At 43.7% G+C, this 15,817-nt stretch overlaps 1 protein-coding gene across 4 annotated transcripts in view; it reads left to right on the top strand.

Moving 5' to 3' along the window:
* MTCL3 (MTCL family member 3) overlaps positions 1-15,817 on the top strand; it is a 53,489-nt gene that overhangs the window by 12,407 nt on the left and 25,265 nt on the right. For 3 of the 4 annotated variants that reach the window (XM_075597274.1, XM_075597272.1, XM_075597270.1), the window contains exons 4-5: positions 8,812-8,883; positions 10,389-11,564. In XM_075597274.1, the coding sequence (XP_075453389.1) occupies positions 8,812-8,883; positions 10,389-11,564 (1,248 nt within the window). The remainder of the gene's footprint in view (positions 1-8,811; positions 8,884-10,388; positions 11,565-15,817) is intronic. The other variant, XM_075597271.1, reaches the window with a different exon arrangement.

Below are 15,817 nucleotides of genomic sequence, written 5' to 3'. Positions count from 1 at the left end.
CACTGCTAGAGCGTGCAGTCTTGAGAGCGGGCTGGGGGGGAGAGCGGGCTCGGCTCGGGGGGCGGGGAGAGCGGGCTCGGCTCGGGGGGAGAGCGGGCTCGGCGGAGGGAGAGCGGACTCGGGGAGGGAAAGCGGACTCGGGGGAGGCAAGAGGGGGAAAGCCGCCGCGGGCCGCACAGTGAGTGCTGGCGGGCCGCGTGTTGTGCAGGCCTGGTTTAGAACAAACGCCATGGCTAAAATAGCATTTACAAACCCAGCATTTATGCATGCATACACTAGATAGTTAACACACTCGATACACGCATGCTGTTATGCTGCACCAACTACAGCTGGGACTACAGTGTGCTGTTTTCCTATGCAATTGGATTTGTGATAACACTGGAACTGTCTGAACACGGGGGCTCTTCCTTATGATAAATGTGAATCTCATATAGTGAACCTGTCTTCAATTGGTTACACATTTGTGCACCGTTTTCCTTATCAGGTCTACCATAACAGCAATTGAGGAAGTCAATGGATTACATTTTACACGGCTTAAATCTAAAAGCCTGTGTATTTTCCATTACAGCTGTATATCTGGTTCTCACCACCGGGGTTTTTAAAGATTCACACACTGTAAATATTATACTGTAACACACCTAGTGAGTTGATAGATATATTAATAAATGTTATTCTTTTTTGTTGTACCCCTGAGAGGAAGTTTTCACGACCAGTCTCTTATCAATTTATCCTGATATAGCCTAGGCATAAATTTGACCTTCATATCTTTATACCAACTGTTGTATTGGCAGAGTGCAGTATTTGGGGATCCTTCCTGATCTTTGATCAGACTTTGCAAACATATTATATATTCCCTTATGCACCACCTACATGATTGTACATTTACAATGCTCGGAAATACTCAGTATTAGTACTGAGGTTGAGCGGTGAGCATTCTCTCAGATTTATACACCACATTCCCTCTTTCTCATCCCTGTGCTCCATCCTCCCTCCCTTATCCCTCATAGCCCGTTTTATTTGCTGCCAGACTAGATTTGATCCAAGAAATACTGGAATCAAATAAATAAAATTACAAATATATATATATATCATATAATATATATATCATAGTAATATTATAATGAGATAAATCAAAAGTGGCTCCTACAACTGGTGCATTTTTTTTCTCTCTGTAGCCTAGAGTTCGTTAGCCCATAAATGCGGTATTATAGCCAAAAAAACAGTTATTTTTAAGATGCAAGTCATCAACTTGTTATCGCTAAAAATAACAAATATTTTACCACGACCGAATAAAATATCAGGACCCGCACCAAAATGAGTAAATAACGCAAATGTACTTATTTTTATGCTAGTCATCAAGTCCCGATATTTATCGGTAACTGGCTAACGCCCCAAAAGTACCGCAATGTTTTACCTCCTAACCCAGGGGTGAGCAAACTTTTTATGCCGAGCCCCCCTTTTCATCCATGAAATTTCTCGGGCCCCCCCTGCCTGATGTAATCAAAATCACATGACGTCAGCGCACGTGAGCTGGTTCAGCCATTGAGGGCGAACCAGCTTTGTAACGCCCCCGCCACGCGTCTACAAAAAAAGTATTTATAGCACAAATTACATAACTTAAAAATAAATATTATAATATTTGTCTAATAGCGTTCCCATTTCTGCTGTATTATTAATCTCTCTCTTCCCGCCACATTAGAATCTCTCAGGACCTCTCTAACCTCTTCCAGTCTCTCCCTGTATTTCTCACTCCCCCTCCAGTCCCTCTCTATTCCTCCCCTCAGTGTCTCCCCCTCCCCCCCCACTCCCTTTCCCTCCCCCCAGTGTGTGTCTCTTTCTCCCTCCCCCCATTGTCTCTCACTCTCTCCCTCCCCCCATTGTCTCTCACTCTCTCCCCTCTTCCAGTCTCACACTCCTCTTCCAGTCTCTCCAACTCCCTGTATTTCTCACTCCCCCTCCAGTCCCTCTCTATCCCTCCCCTCAGTGTCTCCCCCCACTCTCTTTCCCTCCCCCTGTGTGTCTCTCTTTCTTTCTCCCTCCCCCTAGTGTCCCCCTCCCTCCATTGTCTCTCACTCTCCTTCCAGCCATTGCCTCTCCCTCCCCCCAGTGTCTCTCTTGCACTCTCCAACCAGCTATTGTTTCTCCCTCCACCCGGTGTCTCTCTCACACTCTCCCTCCAGCCATTGTGTGTCTCTCTCCCTCCTGCCAGTGTCTCCCTCCCTCCCACCAATGTCTCTCTCATCCCCATCCCCATGTAGCTCTTTCACCCCCCCTCCCCATGTCACACTCACTCTCACCCCCCTCCCCATCTCACACTCTCACCCCCCTCATGTCACTCACACCCTCCCCATGCCTCAGTCTCACACTCACTCCCCCATGTCCCAGTCTCACACTCACTCCCCCATGTCCCAGTCTCACACTCACTCCCCCATGTCCCAGTCTCACTCTCCCACCCCCCCATGTCCCAGTCTCACTCCCCCCCCATGTCCCAGTCTCACTCCCCCCCCATGTCCCAGTCTCACTCCCCCCCCATGTCCCAGTCTCACTCCCCCCCCATGTGCCAGTCTCACTCCCCCCCCATGTGCCAGTCTCACTCCCCCCCCATGTGCCAGTCTCACTCCCCCCCATGTCCCAGTCTCACCCCCCCATGTCCCAGTCTCACTCCCCCATGTCCCAGTCTCACTCCCCCATGTCCCAGTCTCACTCCCCCATGTCCCAGTCTCACTCCCCCATGTCCCAGTCTCACTCCCCCATGTCCCAGTCTCACCCCCCCCATGTCCCAGTCTCACCCCCCCCCCATGTCCCAGTCTCACCCCCCCCATGTCCCAGTCTCACCCCCCCCCATGTCCCAGTCTCACTCACCCCCCCCCCCATGTCCCAGTCTCACTCCCCCCCATGTCCCAGTCTCACTCCCCCCCCATGTCCCAGTCTCACTCACCCCCCCCCATGTCCCAGTCTCACTCACCCCCCCCCATGTCCCAGTCTCACCCCCCCCCATGTCCCAATCTCACTCCCCCCCCCATGTCCCAGTCTCACTCCCCCCCCATGTCCCAGTCTCACTCCCCCCCCCATGTCCCAGTCTCACTCCCCCCCCATGTCCCAGTCTCACTCCCCCCCCCATGTCCCAGTCTCACTCCCCCCCCCATGTCCCAGTCTCACTCCCCCCCCCATGTCCCAGTCTCACTCCCCCCCCCATGTCCCAATCTCACTCCCCCCCCCCATGTCCCAGTCTCACTCCCCCCCCCCATGTCCCAGTCTCACTCCCCCCCCCATGTCCCAGTCTCACTCCCCCCCCCATGTCCCAGTCTCACTCCCCCCCCCCATGTCCCAGTCTCACTCCCCCCCCCCATGTCCCAGTCTCCCTCCCCCCCCCCCATGTCCCAGTCTCACTCCCCCCCCCATGTCCCAGTCTCACTCCCCCCCCCCATGTCCCAGTCTCACTCCCCCCCCCCATGTCCCAGTCTCACTCCCCCCCCCATGTCCCAGTCTCACTCCCCCCCCATGTCCCAGTCTCACTCCCCCCCCCATGTCCCAGTCTCACTCCCCCCCCCATGTCCCAGTCTCACTCCCCCCCCCATGTCCCAGTCTCACTCACCCCCTCTCCCCATGTCACACACGCAGGAAGCAGGAAGCAACGAGATGCTGCTGTGTACTGTAGCACAGCGCAGCACAGCGCCACCTAATGGCCAAAAGAAAAATTGCAGCTGCAGACGGCTTTTTTCCCTCTGCTCCTGGCAAAATCGCTGCTGCTTCCTGCGCCCCCCCTAAACAATCTTGCGCCCCCCAGTTTGCGCACCGCTGTCCTAACCAAGGCTGACGATACCCTATCTTGTCTATGTGTATCATGGCAATTATATACATTGGCAAGATCCGCTAAACGAACGTGGAATAGGTGGTAAAACAAACTATTACACATTTAATTAAATATTAACCCTTTATTAGCCCATGTGGCCAGCTAGTCATGGTTTTCAGAAGCTAACTGACCACTACGGGCTACAAAAGGGTTAATATTTAACTAAAACCGCACTATATAGCCGCTTGGCTATCAAAGTGGCTAGTGATGCATTGTAATGCCTTGCTAACCACTAAGGCCAAGAAGTGGTTAACCCTTACCACATTCTCCACGTGGGCCCTAAGAAAATTTCTCGGGGCCACAACCTCCAATACCCCTCACTACTCCCCCCCCCCCCCCTAAACAAACACCACCCCCCTCTCTATAGTAATGGCTATTAGCCAATACATAAATACAGTAAAATAAAATACAGACATTACCATTTAAAAGATGTATTGCTCTAGCATGTGATTCCCTCTACTTCTGGTGACATCACAACTTTTGTCAAATTTTTATGGCTAGGCCAGTTTGTCAAATAGCTCTCCCATGTTTAGGTGACGTTAACCTCTGCACCTATATGATCTGCGCCAAATGTAAGAAGCAAGATTAGAAAGATTCATATATGCTCTGAGTTTTGAGCGAATTGCGCCGCTTTGATACTCTCTGTGTCGATTTATACTTCTTAGATTCAAACGCTAATAATGGCAATATTTTAAATTAATGAAGGCTTTGTACATCTGTTTCTTTAGTTGTGTAACTTTTTTGATAGTATACTTTCATTAATAACATTATTAGGTATAGATTTTTTGAAAGACCTGAGTAGGAGACTGTGATGGACTGGCCTGTAGGCGAGGTCAGTAAGATGCTTAGATAGAGGGTTAAGCTTAATCACAGTGGTTTATTATCCACAAGACACTTAAACCATGGGTACTCTGTTGTCCCTTTAAGTCAGAACCAAATCCTAAAATGAACACCTATTCCCTTTAGGGAAACTAACTTACTATTTCAGCCCTATCTAACAGGCCGCCAGCTAAGCTGGTTGCCAGCTCCAAAGCATGCACTATTATATACAAACAAAACAGTTTTTAGGCACAGCAGTATAGTTTTAGTTCTTATCTGGTATGTTTCAGGGATTCCTCCACAGTGTCTCCATATTGCCCGTTCTGCAAGCCAGGAACGTCCCTTGCCCTATTCGTGCAGGCTTCTGTGCTATGTGGGGCTTTTGGTTCCCCACTGTTGCCAGGCCAAACCTACTGGTAAACAAGCCTGGATCCCTGCAGGCGGGAGATCTGTGATCCTCTCACCGAGCCTCCAACAGGGACACTGACAAGCAGTTACTTCCTGCCTTATAAACCCTGCTCAATCAGGAGTTAATTATATCCACCTCACAGTTTAGGTAGGAAGCCCAACACCAGTGCAGTCTCCTGGTGCTTCCAAAGGGAGTTGAACTCCTTGAGTCCCTTACCGAGACATTAAAATACACAGCTTGCTTTGCTCAATTTATTAATTGTCTGATTTTTATATGCACTGTGGAATAAACTGCACAGACACCCATGTGTATGCACATATATGAAGAGAAAATACAGGGACACTGTCCAACCTCAGGGTGGCATTGTCAAGTGCATACTAGCACCAATGTTATGGTCCTTGACAGTGGTCTGGATGCAGACCAAAACAGTGTTGAATGCATTTAAGAATATAATACAAAATGTTTAGAATTCATCAAGTTTATCAACACTTAAAATATGTTTGCAGTAATATGAAAAAGTTACAACTTGAGAACCACAAACCATGGGTAGTATTAAATGTTCAAGATATAGAGATTAAAATCCAAAACAATAATTGGCATTATAGTGACGGGAACCCAGTCAGCTTAGAAAAATGTTTGACTTTGAAGAAAGCAAATACCGATAATCAAAAGGTTAATCAATGTGATTTTGATAAGTACAGGCATACCCCGGTTTAAGGACACTCACTTTAAGTACACTCGCGATTAAGGACATATCGCCCAATAGGCAAATGGCAGCTTGGGCATGCGCCTGTCAGCACGTCCTGAACAGCAATACCGGCTCCCTACCTGTACTGAAGCTGTGCGCAAGCGGGGAGACTATAGAGCCTGTTACAAATTTACATCAGTTATGCACGTATATAATGATTGCAGTACAGTACATGCATCGATAAGTGGAAAAAGGTAGTGCTTCACTTTAAGTACATTTTTGCTTTACATACATGCTCTGGACCCATAGCGTACGTATGCCTGTAGTAGAGATTTATTACCCAAACAGATTATTCAGTTCACATAGTATATAGGCTAAAACCACTGCCTCTAGCAAGAACCACTGCTTCTTGTCCCTTTTATCAAAGGCCTAAACAACGCCCAATGCTTCAACCATTTATAACATAACTTATCTGATTTTAATCTTTTCCTTATTCCATCTTAATCGTTGAACTACCAAATGAAAATGTTTCACATTTGGACATGTTTTAATTTATGTTGGATTTCATTTCCTGTCTTGGAAGCTTATGATTGAAAGTATTATGATGTGGGAAATGGTCAGTATGACACACTTTTGACAAGGCTCAAGTTAGGTTCACTAGAAGTTAATGAGAAGAATATAAATGCCAATCAATATAATTGAATGTATCAAATGCTTTTTCTCTGCCCATCAAATCTTCCCTTTATTTTAGCGCTAATCAGAGGAAGGAAGTATAAACTACCTCACCTGGTGTACAGCGCCGGATCTAACTAGCAAGCTTTTCTCACTTGGTACACCACTAAGCACAACATAAAACCATTAACAATGTGCTTTTTTTTGCCTTGGTGCATAGATACCAATTGCACCTAGAATTTTATACCATGCCATGTTGGGAAATAGAGCAGTAACAATTTAATGGCAGTTTTATGTTATGATTTCTCAGTCTTTACTTCCTTCCTTCTTAAACTATATAGATTCTATTGTTATGCACTGCCGTTGTGGTGAATAAGCTTTCTACGGAGATGATAATTAGCGGCACGGAAGTAATACTAGGAAAACGCTATATTTTATACCACGTTGTGGGATGAAGGAGTTATAAACATTTAAACCTACTAGGACAAAGATTCATAACACGGAATGAAACGCGGGCAAAACAACGTTTGAAACGCCATCAATTTGTGTATTTTGTCATCAAATTGTCCTGGTATTCTCAAACTTCAGTTAAAAACAGTAATGTCTGGCCAATTTAATTCTCACTATTATTTGAGCCAATAAATAAGCCTAGTTTCCATTGAAAGTCCAGGCACCGGCAACAAAGTTGTCCAGAAAGGCGGCTATTGTCTATCATAACGATCAAAGAAAGTCAAAGGAAAATGTAAATACTGCATACCACGTCACCTCTCACGTTATTGCGACTTGAAAAGAAATACATTTAATGTATTATCACAAACTGCAAAACACTTCATGTAACAAAGACAATCTCATCCGCAACAAACTGTCCGATACTTGGAAAACAAAAAACTAACAAAACTCATTAGTCTCAAGAAGCAACAGGATATCCTCACGGAAGAAAACGGAGCACAGCAATGCAGCAATGAGGGGGCTAGATACCGGTATAAAAGTCCTTTATTCCATGGTAGACATCATGGCATGGGATAAGTTAAAAATCTCGAACGCGTTTCGGGCCGTCGCCCTTTGTCGGGCGACGGCCCGAAACGCATTCGAGATTTTTAACTTATCCCATGCCATGATGTCTACCATGGAATAAAAGACTTTTATATCGGTATCTAGCCCCCTCATTGCTGCATTGCTGTGCTCCGTTTTCTTCCGTGAGGATATCCTGTTGTTTGCCTGTCTCAACGTGATGCACGCCGTGGGATTCACCGCACAAGACAACTCTCCACTGTGAGTACCCCCATTCGCTCATCAAGCTTTGGGAGTCATATATTTTGTGTCTTCTCTCCAGGGGAAAGTTATATACTGTATACTGGGAGGTCAGAGATTTGTTACTGACTCTCACCAACAAAACACAGTTTCCCCACATCTTAGGAGATATGAATAGAGACACTGTTCACATATACATTTGCAGAGAGTGGTGTTTACCTGTTCTCCTCATTTAGAGGGTCTATACCAATTGGACGCCTAAAGATTCCCTACAGCTGAGCACGGTGCACTAGGAACGCTGTTTCCTAGTATCCATAATTAGTCTCAAGAAGGACAAGAATGTATGAACAGTTATACTGATACCTCGGAATACCTATTGCGCAGTGAATAATTATCACTGCCGTCTACATGTCAAAGTAAATCTATAGGTTGTTGTTGTACAATCCTGTTTGTTACTGTGGTTATTCATTTTTTTTTATTTAAAATATTTAATTTCTCTGAAACGGTTCAAGTAAATTGTATGAAAATGTTGTACAAGTTGCAAAATAATATATGTAATATTTTGTATAAAATGCGGTGGATGAGTGGTACCGTTTAATTTATTTATTTTTTTATCACAAAAATAAACAAATAAAATGAATTCCAAGATGGGGGCTGCACCAATGTGGTTGAAACTTCTGTTAGATCTAAGTTAGGATAGCAGAAAGGTACCCTCAACATTTCATCAGAATCGGTTAAGGCGTTTGGTCTGTGGAGAGAGAACACACCAACAAAAAAACACAATCAGTGTCCACATGCGTCTAGTTAATTTCTCCGCTTTGCTCGCAAATCCAATGACACTATACAATCTTTTTTTAAGTGCATTTTTGGGAAGCTTATAATGAGGGAGTTTTTCATTTATAAAATAATTTAGGAAGAATGTCTCCTTACTCATATTGGAAAGTTAATGTTCTGCAGACATCTGTAAACAGCTGAGAATATTAATATTTGTGACTGTAGTTCAGTTGATTATTATGGTGTAGTTCAGTTGATTATTATGGTTGAAGAGTTAATCTCACAGTGTAGTGAAAATGCATGTGCTTTCACAGTATTTAATGTTGTTCTCTTTTAATATTTTAGTTGTCACTGAAAAGAAGAGGAAGCAAAGATGTTCAGAAATCAGAAAAGAAGAGCCAACAGACCCCTACTGAGGTAAATATAATATGATAACAGTTTTTCTTCCTTTATTGAATACTTTTTTGTGTGTGTGTTAGAAGAGCAGAACATGCTGCTTGCTTTTCCTTTAAGTATTTTTTGTTATACTTACCTGAAGAGCCCCTTTCCCCAAGCTTATCTGTGGCCCCAAGACCTCCACTGACGACCTTGTCCGCCCGGCAAGAATACCTTCACAGTGGACATAAAATGGCCGTAGGGAAAGGCTTACACCTATGGCCAATAGAAAGTTGCACCAACTTTGCGGCCTGATGTTGCGACTTTCTATTCGTGTCCCCGCAGCTAATTTGTATTTTTTTGTGTGTCAAAACCGGCAAAAAAAATCTACAATTTTCTTGAAAACTCTGGGTGGGCCCCGGAGATCAGGGGGCAACAGATCAGCTGCGAGAGACCCCCCAATCTAGTTACGATAAAACAAAATAGCATGGGGAGGATTGAGTACCTTTTTGTACCTGTGTTTCTTAGACCACCTGATTAAATTGTTTTATGGAATTAATGTAAGTGGAATCCCTCAGGATCCTGAAATTACCATACAGTTTAAAAGACAAATGTTGAGTATTCAATAACTGTGGGGAATAACATAGGGGCAATGAAAATGGTTTGTTTTTTTCTCATTTGTGGAATATTATTTACACACTGCAGTTAGGTGACATCTATAGGGTGTTAGGCAGAGGTTTAGCCTTAGATATCAAATCTAGGAAGGAATTAAAATTACACAAGTGTAGCCATGTTTTCACTGAATTTTAGTACATTTCCATTTGCCCTGACAGATGTTTAAGCTATTGCTTAAAAATGCTATTAGCCCCAAAATCAAGAATCCTTTTCTTTAACCTTATATGAACCAGGGAAGCTGCTTGGATCTCCCAATTGCATAGCTATAAACATGTTTTACTTTAGCCAATACTTCCAAGGATAAACAAAGATGGCTGTGGGGTCACCCAATCACAAGCTGCGATGTCATCTCAAAAGTGTGGCTGACCCTAGTGGCCACATTCTTGTAAGGTCATTTCAAAATTAAATATCTCAGGAACCAGTGGGTGTTTGTCACTTGACATTCTATGGTTCAGGCTCAGGCAACCTCTTGTTTACAAAAAAGTTAGGGGGGGAAAAAAATATATATATATACATATATATAAAAACAAAAATGAACAGCACAGGTTGCTGCATTAATATTTATTATTTGTATTATTGTTTGTATTATTGTTTGTATAATTGGATTGTTTCCACTTTTATTTATACGTACTGTAAATTGCTTCACCTAAGTTAATTGCTATCAGCATTCCAGAATAGTATTCATGATATGATGTATACGTTTGTAATAAACACAATGAAGAACACAAATAAGGCTACATGTCCAAACTTTTGATGTAACTGTGGTCCACCTATTACATTTTCTTAATGTTTTCCAAATATGTATATGTAATAGCTGAGGTACATGGTGTGAGTGTTCAAATGTTTTACTTATTCTTTCTTTTTACGATGAGGAGGACAATGAAGATTTGAAATGTCAGCTACAATTCATCAAAGAAGAAGCGATATTGATGAGAAAGAAAATGGCTAAGATCGACAAGGATAAAGACAGGCTTGAGTATGAACTGCAAAAGTACAGGTCCTTTTATGGGGATCTGGACAGTCCTTTACCCAAAGGAGAGGCCAGTGGACCTCCCACAACAAGAGAAGCGGAACTTAAACTTCGGCTTCGTTTAGTAGAAGAAGAAGCTAACATCCTTGGCAGAAAGATAGTGGAGCTTGAAGTAGAAAATAGGGGTCTGAAGGCAGAACTGGATGACCTGAGAGGGGATGACTACTCCGAGTCTTCAAATCCTCTTCTGAGGGAACAGACTGAATCAGTCTCAGAGTTGAGGCAGCACTTGCAGCTGGTTGAAGATGAGGCTGAACTGTTGAGGCGGAATCTTACTGACTTAGAAGAGCAAAACAAGCGTGTCACTGCGGAGATGAACAAGTACAAATTCAAATCTGGTACCCATGAAAGCTCTCGACATAATGACAATGTCAAGACGGAAGCACTGCAAGAAGAGCTGAAAACCGCACGTTTGCAGATCAATGAGCTGAGCGGTAAAGTCATGCAGCTCCAATATGAGAACAGAGTGCTCATGTCCAACATGCAGCGCTATGATCTTGCCTCCCATCTAGGCATCCGAGGGAGCCCTAGAGATAGTGATGCAGAAAGTGATGCTGGCAAGAAGGAGAGCGATGATGACTCCCGTCCTCCTCATAGGAAACGGGAAGGACCAATCGGGGGTGAAAGTGATTCGGAAGAGGTCCGCAACATCCGCTGCCTCACACCCACCAGGTCTTTTTATCCCTCCACAAGCGTGTGGCAGAAGAACTTTGCTGAAAGGCAGCAGATGAAGGACATCCGCTCTGAAGCTGAGCGTTTGACAAAGACAATCGACCGCCTTATTTCGGACACAAGCACCATCATCACTGAAGCCAGGGTTTATGTTGCCAATGGAGATCTCTTTGGATTGATGGACGAGGAGGAAGATGGCAGCAGAATCCGAGAACATGAGCTTCTGTATCGGATCAATGCACAGATGAAGGCTTTTCGGAAAGAACTCCAGACCTTCATCGACAGACTAGAGATTCCAAAGTCCTCCGATGATAGGGGTGCTGAAGATCCTCTTTCAGTCAGCCAGGTATGTGTGTGTTTAACTCATAATGGACCATATTTACTTGGAAGTTTTACTCCCTAAGACACCTACAGTAGCAGAACAGCTCATTAAATATGACCCTTTATGGCCAAATCAAGTGTCTGGGCTGTAACATGTCAGACTTTAGACATAATCTGAAAAATAGCTGTGGCACTAAAAGTTTAGCACTGCACTATCACTCTTTCTGGAACTATGACCCAATATATGCGCTACAATTGTGTTTCTTAACCAGGGTGCCTCAGAGTAACGTTAAGGGTGCCCTGTTGAAAAACGAATTTCAATATTATTTTAGTGCATGAAGTCAAAAGCTGCAATCTTTTGCTGCACCACTGGCAATTTATTACTAATAAAAATTATTTGCATTTCATTTGAAAAATAGAAAACTTGAATTTTACAATGACATTTACATTTGTATAATTACTCTTACAGTCATTAGCAGCTGGTCCTAAAATATAATAATGAGGTCGTAGCCTTTGGCTTTGTGCATTTTTACATCACTAACAATCATATGTCTTTGCTTATTAATTACATCTGCGTAACATTTGCACTTAATTGCATCAGCGCCGCAATGTTACTCTTTGTGAACCAACCTCACAACACATGAGTCAAGCAGAAGGAAGTTCTGCAGCACAACGACAGAGAAAACAAGCTGCCCGCAGACTGAGAGAAAAATAAAACTCACAATTAACAGAAAAGAAAATTTAAATAACAAATAATAATACATTTGTACCCTTCCCGGTATCTTGGTCTATTCTCAAGAATATTAAGCACTGCAAGGTAGCATACTGTATGTACATCAATAGAGCAGCAATTATAGCCATGGCCCAAAATGTATCTTATAAATGCTAGATTCTTATAGTGCAGTCTAATTAGCATGTTGTCCCTTTACGTGCATAATTAAGGTGCCTTAAATTAGAAATAGCCATTAATCCAACTCTATATTGAATGCTAATACAAGACAGATGCTATTTAATGTGTTGTGCTCATTAAAATAAATTAGGAATGAATTCGCCTGCTCTCTGCCTGACGAGTCATTATGTTAATGACCCCCATGCAAATGATCTTGTGCACCTATTTCTGGTCAACTTTAGGTTGGAGTATTCTTTTTATACGCTGCAATCCATCTATTTGCAACCTCATGCTGAGTTTGCACCAACTCTAAATTGGTTCTAAGATGACTTATAGAGTAACACTGCTTGGAAAAGATGGCCCTCTATGGCTCATGCACTTGAAAGGAATGTGTCTTGTGGAATTGTACTAATTAGTGCAGTAAATTTGGCCTTATGCTGTATGTGACTGCTTCCAGTCATTCATCCACCAAAGGTATACCTGTCATATGTACTCTATGGGGTTTCTTTTTCATCTTGCTCATCTTTCCAGAAAGATTGTACACATGATTCCCATTCTTTTTTTCTCTTAAAAGTTTAACGCATCCAACCCATTCTGATTAGTAGTAGTATATTTCATTTTACTGAGGTAAAAGTCATCTGTTATCAAACTTTTGCTCCTTGGTACAGCAATTCACCAAACAGAATGTAACATAAATATAACTTATTTGTCACTACAAAATGAACCATTTTGCTATGAGGTTGGCTAGAAAAAGGTTTTGAAACACCAAAAGTTACTCCTCACAAAATGAAAAATTGCATCCCATATAAGAAAACTATAGTATGTTATGGACTACATTCTCCCCAAAATCATTGTTATCATACAAATGATAAAACGTTCAATTTTGTTTTTAAAAAATAATTACGCACACTTTTTATCTTTAGTAAACTTGTGACACTGTTCTGGGTATCATAGAAGTGGCTCAGTGAGTAAAGACACTGTAAACAATGACACTGAGTTTGAATCAGCGAAACCTGGCTCAATTCCTGGTGCCAGCTCTGTGCCACCTCGGCCAAGTCACTTTATCACTTTACAAAGATTAGAAGATTTACAGGGCAGGGATTTCTGCCTGTAAAAATGTTGTGTCCTGCATACCATGAACTACACTGTAATTGGGAAGCACTTTGAGTCCCATTGGAAGAAAAGCGCTATATGAATTGAAGTTGTTAATTAAGTAATAATCCCCAAAGAACAGGGAATTACTGGCCATTTACTTAATTAACTTCAGTTCATATAGCACTTTTCTTTCAATGGGACTCAAAGTGCTTCACAATTACAGTGTAGTTCATGGTATGCAACACATAAAATTTTTACAGGCAGAAATCCCTACCCCCTTATTACTATTATACGCTTATTTATTTTTATTTATTTTACATTTTTCAGAAAAAAGATACACTTTTGTTGTCATATTGATTTTTATCAGCATGGTCGTCTACATTCTTTTGTTTTTACTGCACGTGTTTATTAAAATGAAATTGTACATACACACAGCGCCCACTCTATACACACAAACACACACACTCTGCAACCCCCCCTCTATATAAACACATACACTCTGCAACCCCCTCTATATAAACAAACACACTCTACAGACCCCTCTATATACCCATGTTCTGCATCCCCCCTTAACACCAACGAAACACACTCTGCTGCCCTCCTCCACCCTCTACACTAGGGGGAGGCAAGCTTTTCTGGGGGGCGGGCATGGCTCTTACAGAGGTCCCGCGCTCTTCCCCAAAGCATTAAATTCAATGTCGGGGGTACACGCGAGACCTCTGTAAATTCTCTTACCTTGTCTCCGACAGCGTGTCGCCATGGCAACGTAGCATAATTTGATGCCGGAGACGTGGCAATAGGGGTCGGGGAGCAGACAGGGAGTGCAGGGGGAAATGTTTGCGCACCCTTGCTCTACACCCACACTCTGCAGCCCCCCTCTACACACACGCAACACACTGCAGACACACACACCAACAAAACAGACTGCTGCCCCCTTTCTCCTCACTCTCCTGTGCGGAGCTCTCTGCAGGCAGAGAGAGGGGAGAAGTCAGTGTCTTGCTGGTGCCTCCTGTCTAATCACCTCCCCTGTCCTAGAGCTGCTCTCACTCTGTATGTATGAGAGCTCAAATCTGATTGGCTGAAAAACTTGGCAAGGTGCCAAAAATTCCGGCCCATTACTGAATTGATAATGCCCAGAATTTTAAACCAATCAGAGCAGGGATTTCAATAATGCCCGGAATTTAACAGCTTTAGCCGATAATTAAGTAATAATCCCCGAAGAACAGGGCATTATTTGTAAAATGTAGGCTTAATTTTTTTTTTACATTTTTCTAAAAAAGATAGACACTTTTGTAATCATATTGATTTTTATCAGCATGGTCGTCTACATTATTTTGCTTTTACTGCACGTGTTTATTAAAATGAAATTGTACATACACACAACCCCCTCTATACTGTACACACTCCAATCTGCAACCCCCCTCTATATACACAAACACACTATGCAGCCCCCCCCCCTCCTCCTCCACTACACACACAAAACACACTCTACAGCCCTCCCCCACCCACAGAAGACACACACACAACACACACAGCAGCCCAGCACCTCTACACCCACAAACACACAATGCAGCCCCCCTGTAAACCCACAAAACTGCAGACACACACACACACCAACAAAACACAATCTGCAGCCCTCTTCCACACTCTACACACACTGCAGGCCACCTCTACACCAACAAAACACACACACATACACACAAACAAAACAGACTGCTGCCCCCCCCCCCCTCACACCCACAAAAAACACCATCAGCCCCCCTCTACACCCACAAACACACTGCAGCCCCCTTCCCCCACAGTGCAGACACACACACACACACACACACCAACAAAACAGACTGCTGCCCCCCCCCCCCACACCCACAAAAAACACCAGCAGCCCCCTCTACACCCACAAATACACTGCAGCCCCCTTCCCCCACACTGCAGACACACACACACACACACACACACACACCAACAAAACAGGCTCTGCTGCCCTCCTCTACACCCACAAAACTCACACCAACAGAACACATACTGTATGTACTCTCTCTCTCTCCCTACATTCTCTCTCTCTCCCCCTATTCTCTCTCTCCCCCCATTCTCTCTCTCCCACATTCTCTCTCTTTCTCTCCCCCCATTCTCTCTCTTTCTCTCCCCCCATTCTCTCTCTATTCTCTCTCTCCCCCATTCTCTCTATCTCTCTCCCCCCATTCGCGCTCTCTCTTTCCCCCCATTTGCTCTCTCTCTCTCCCCCCATTCTCTCTCTCCCCCCATTCTCTCTCTCCCTCCATTCTCTCTCTCTCTCT

This window comes from Ascaphus truei, chromosome 4 (assembly GCF_040206685.1).
Source record: "Ascaphus truei isolate aAscTru1 chromosome 4, aAscTru1.hap1, whole genome shotgun sequence".
Lineage (NCBI taxonomy): Eukaryota > Metazoa > Chordata > Amphibia > Anura > Ascaphidae > Ascaphus > Ascaphus truei.
The sequence above is the reverse complement of the archived record's forward strand: the minus strand, read 5'-3'. Positions and strand labels throughout refer to the sequence as shown.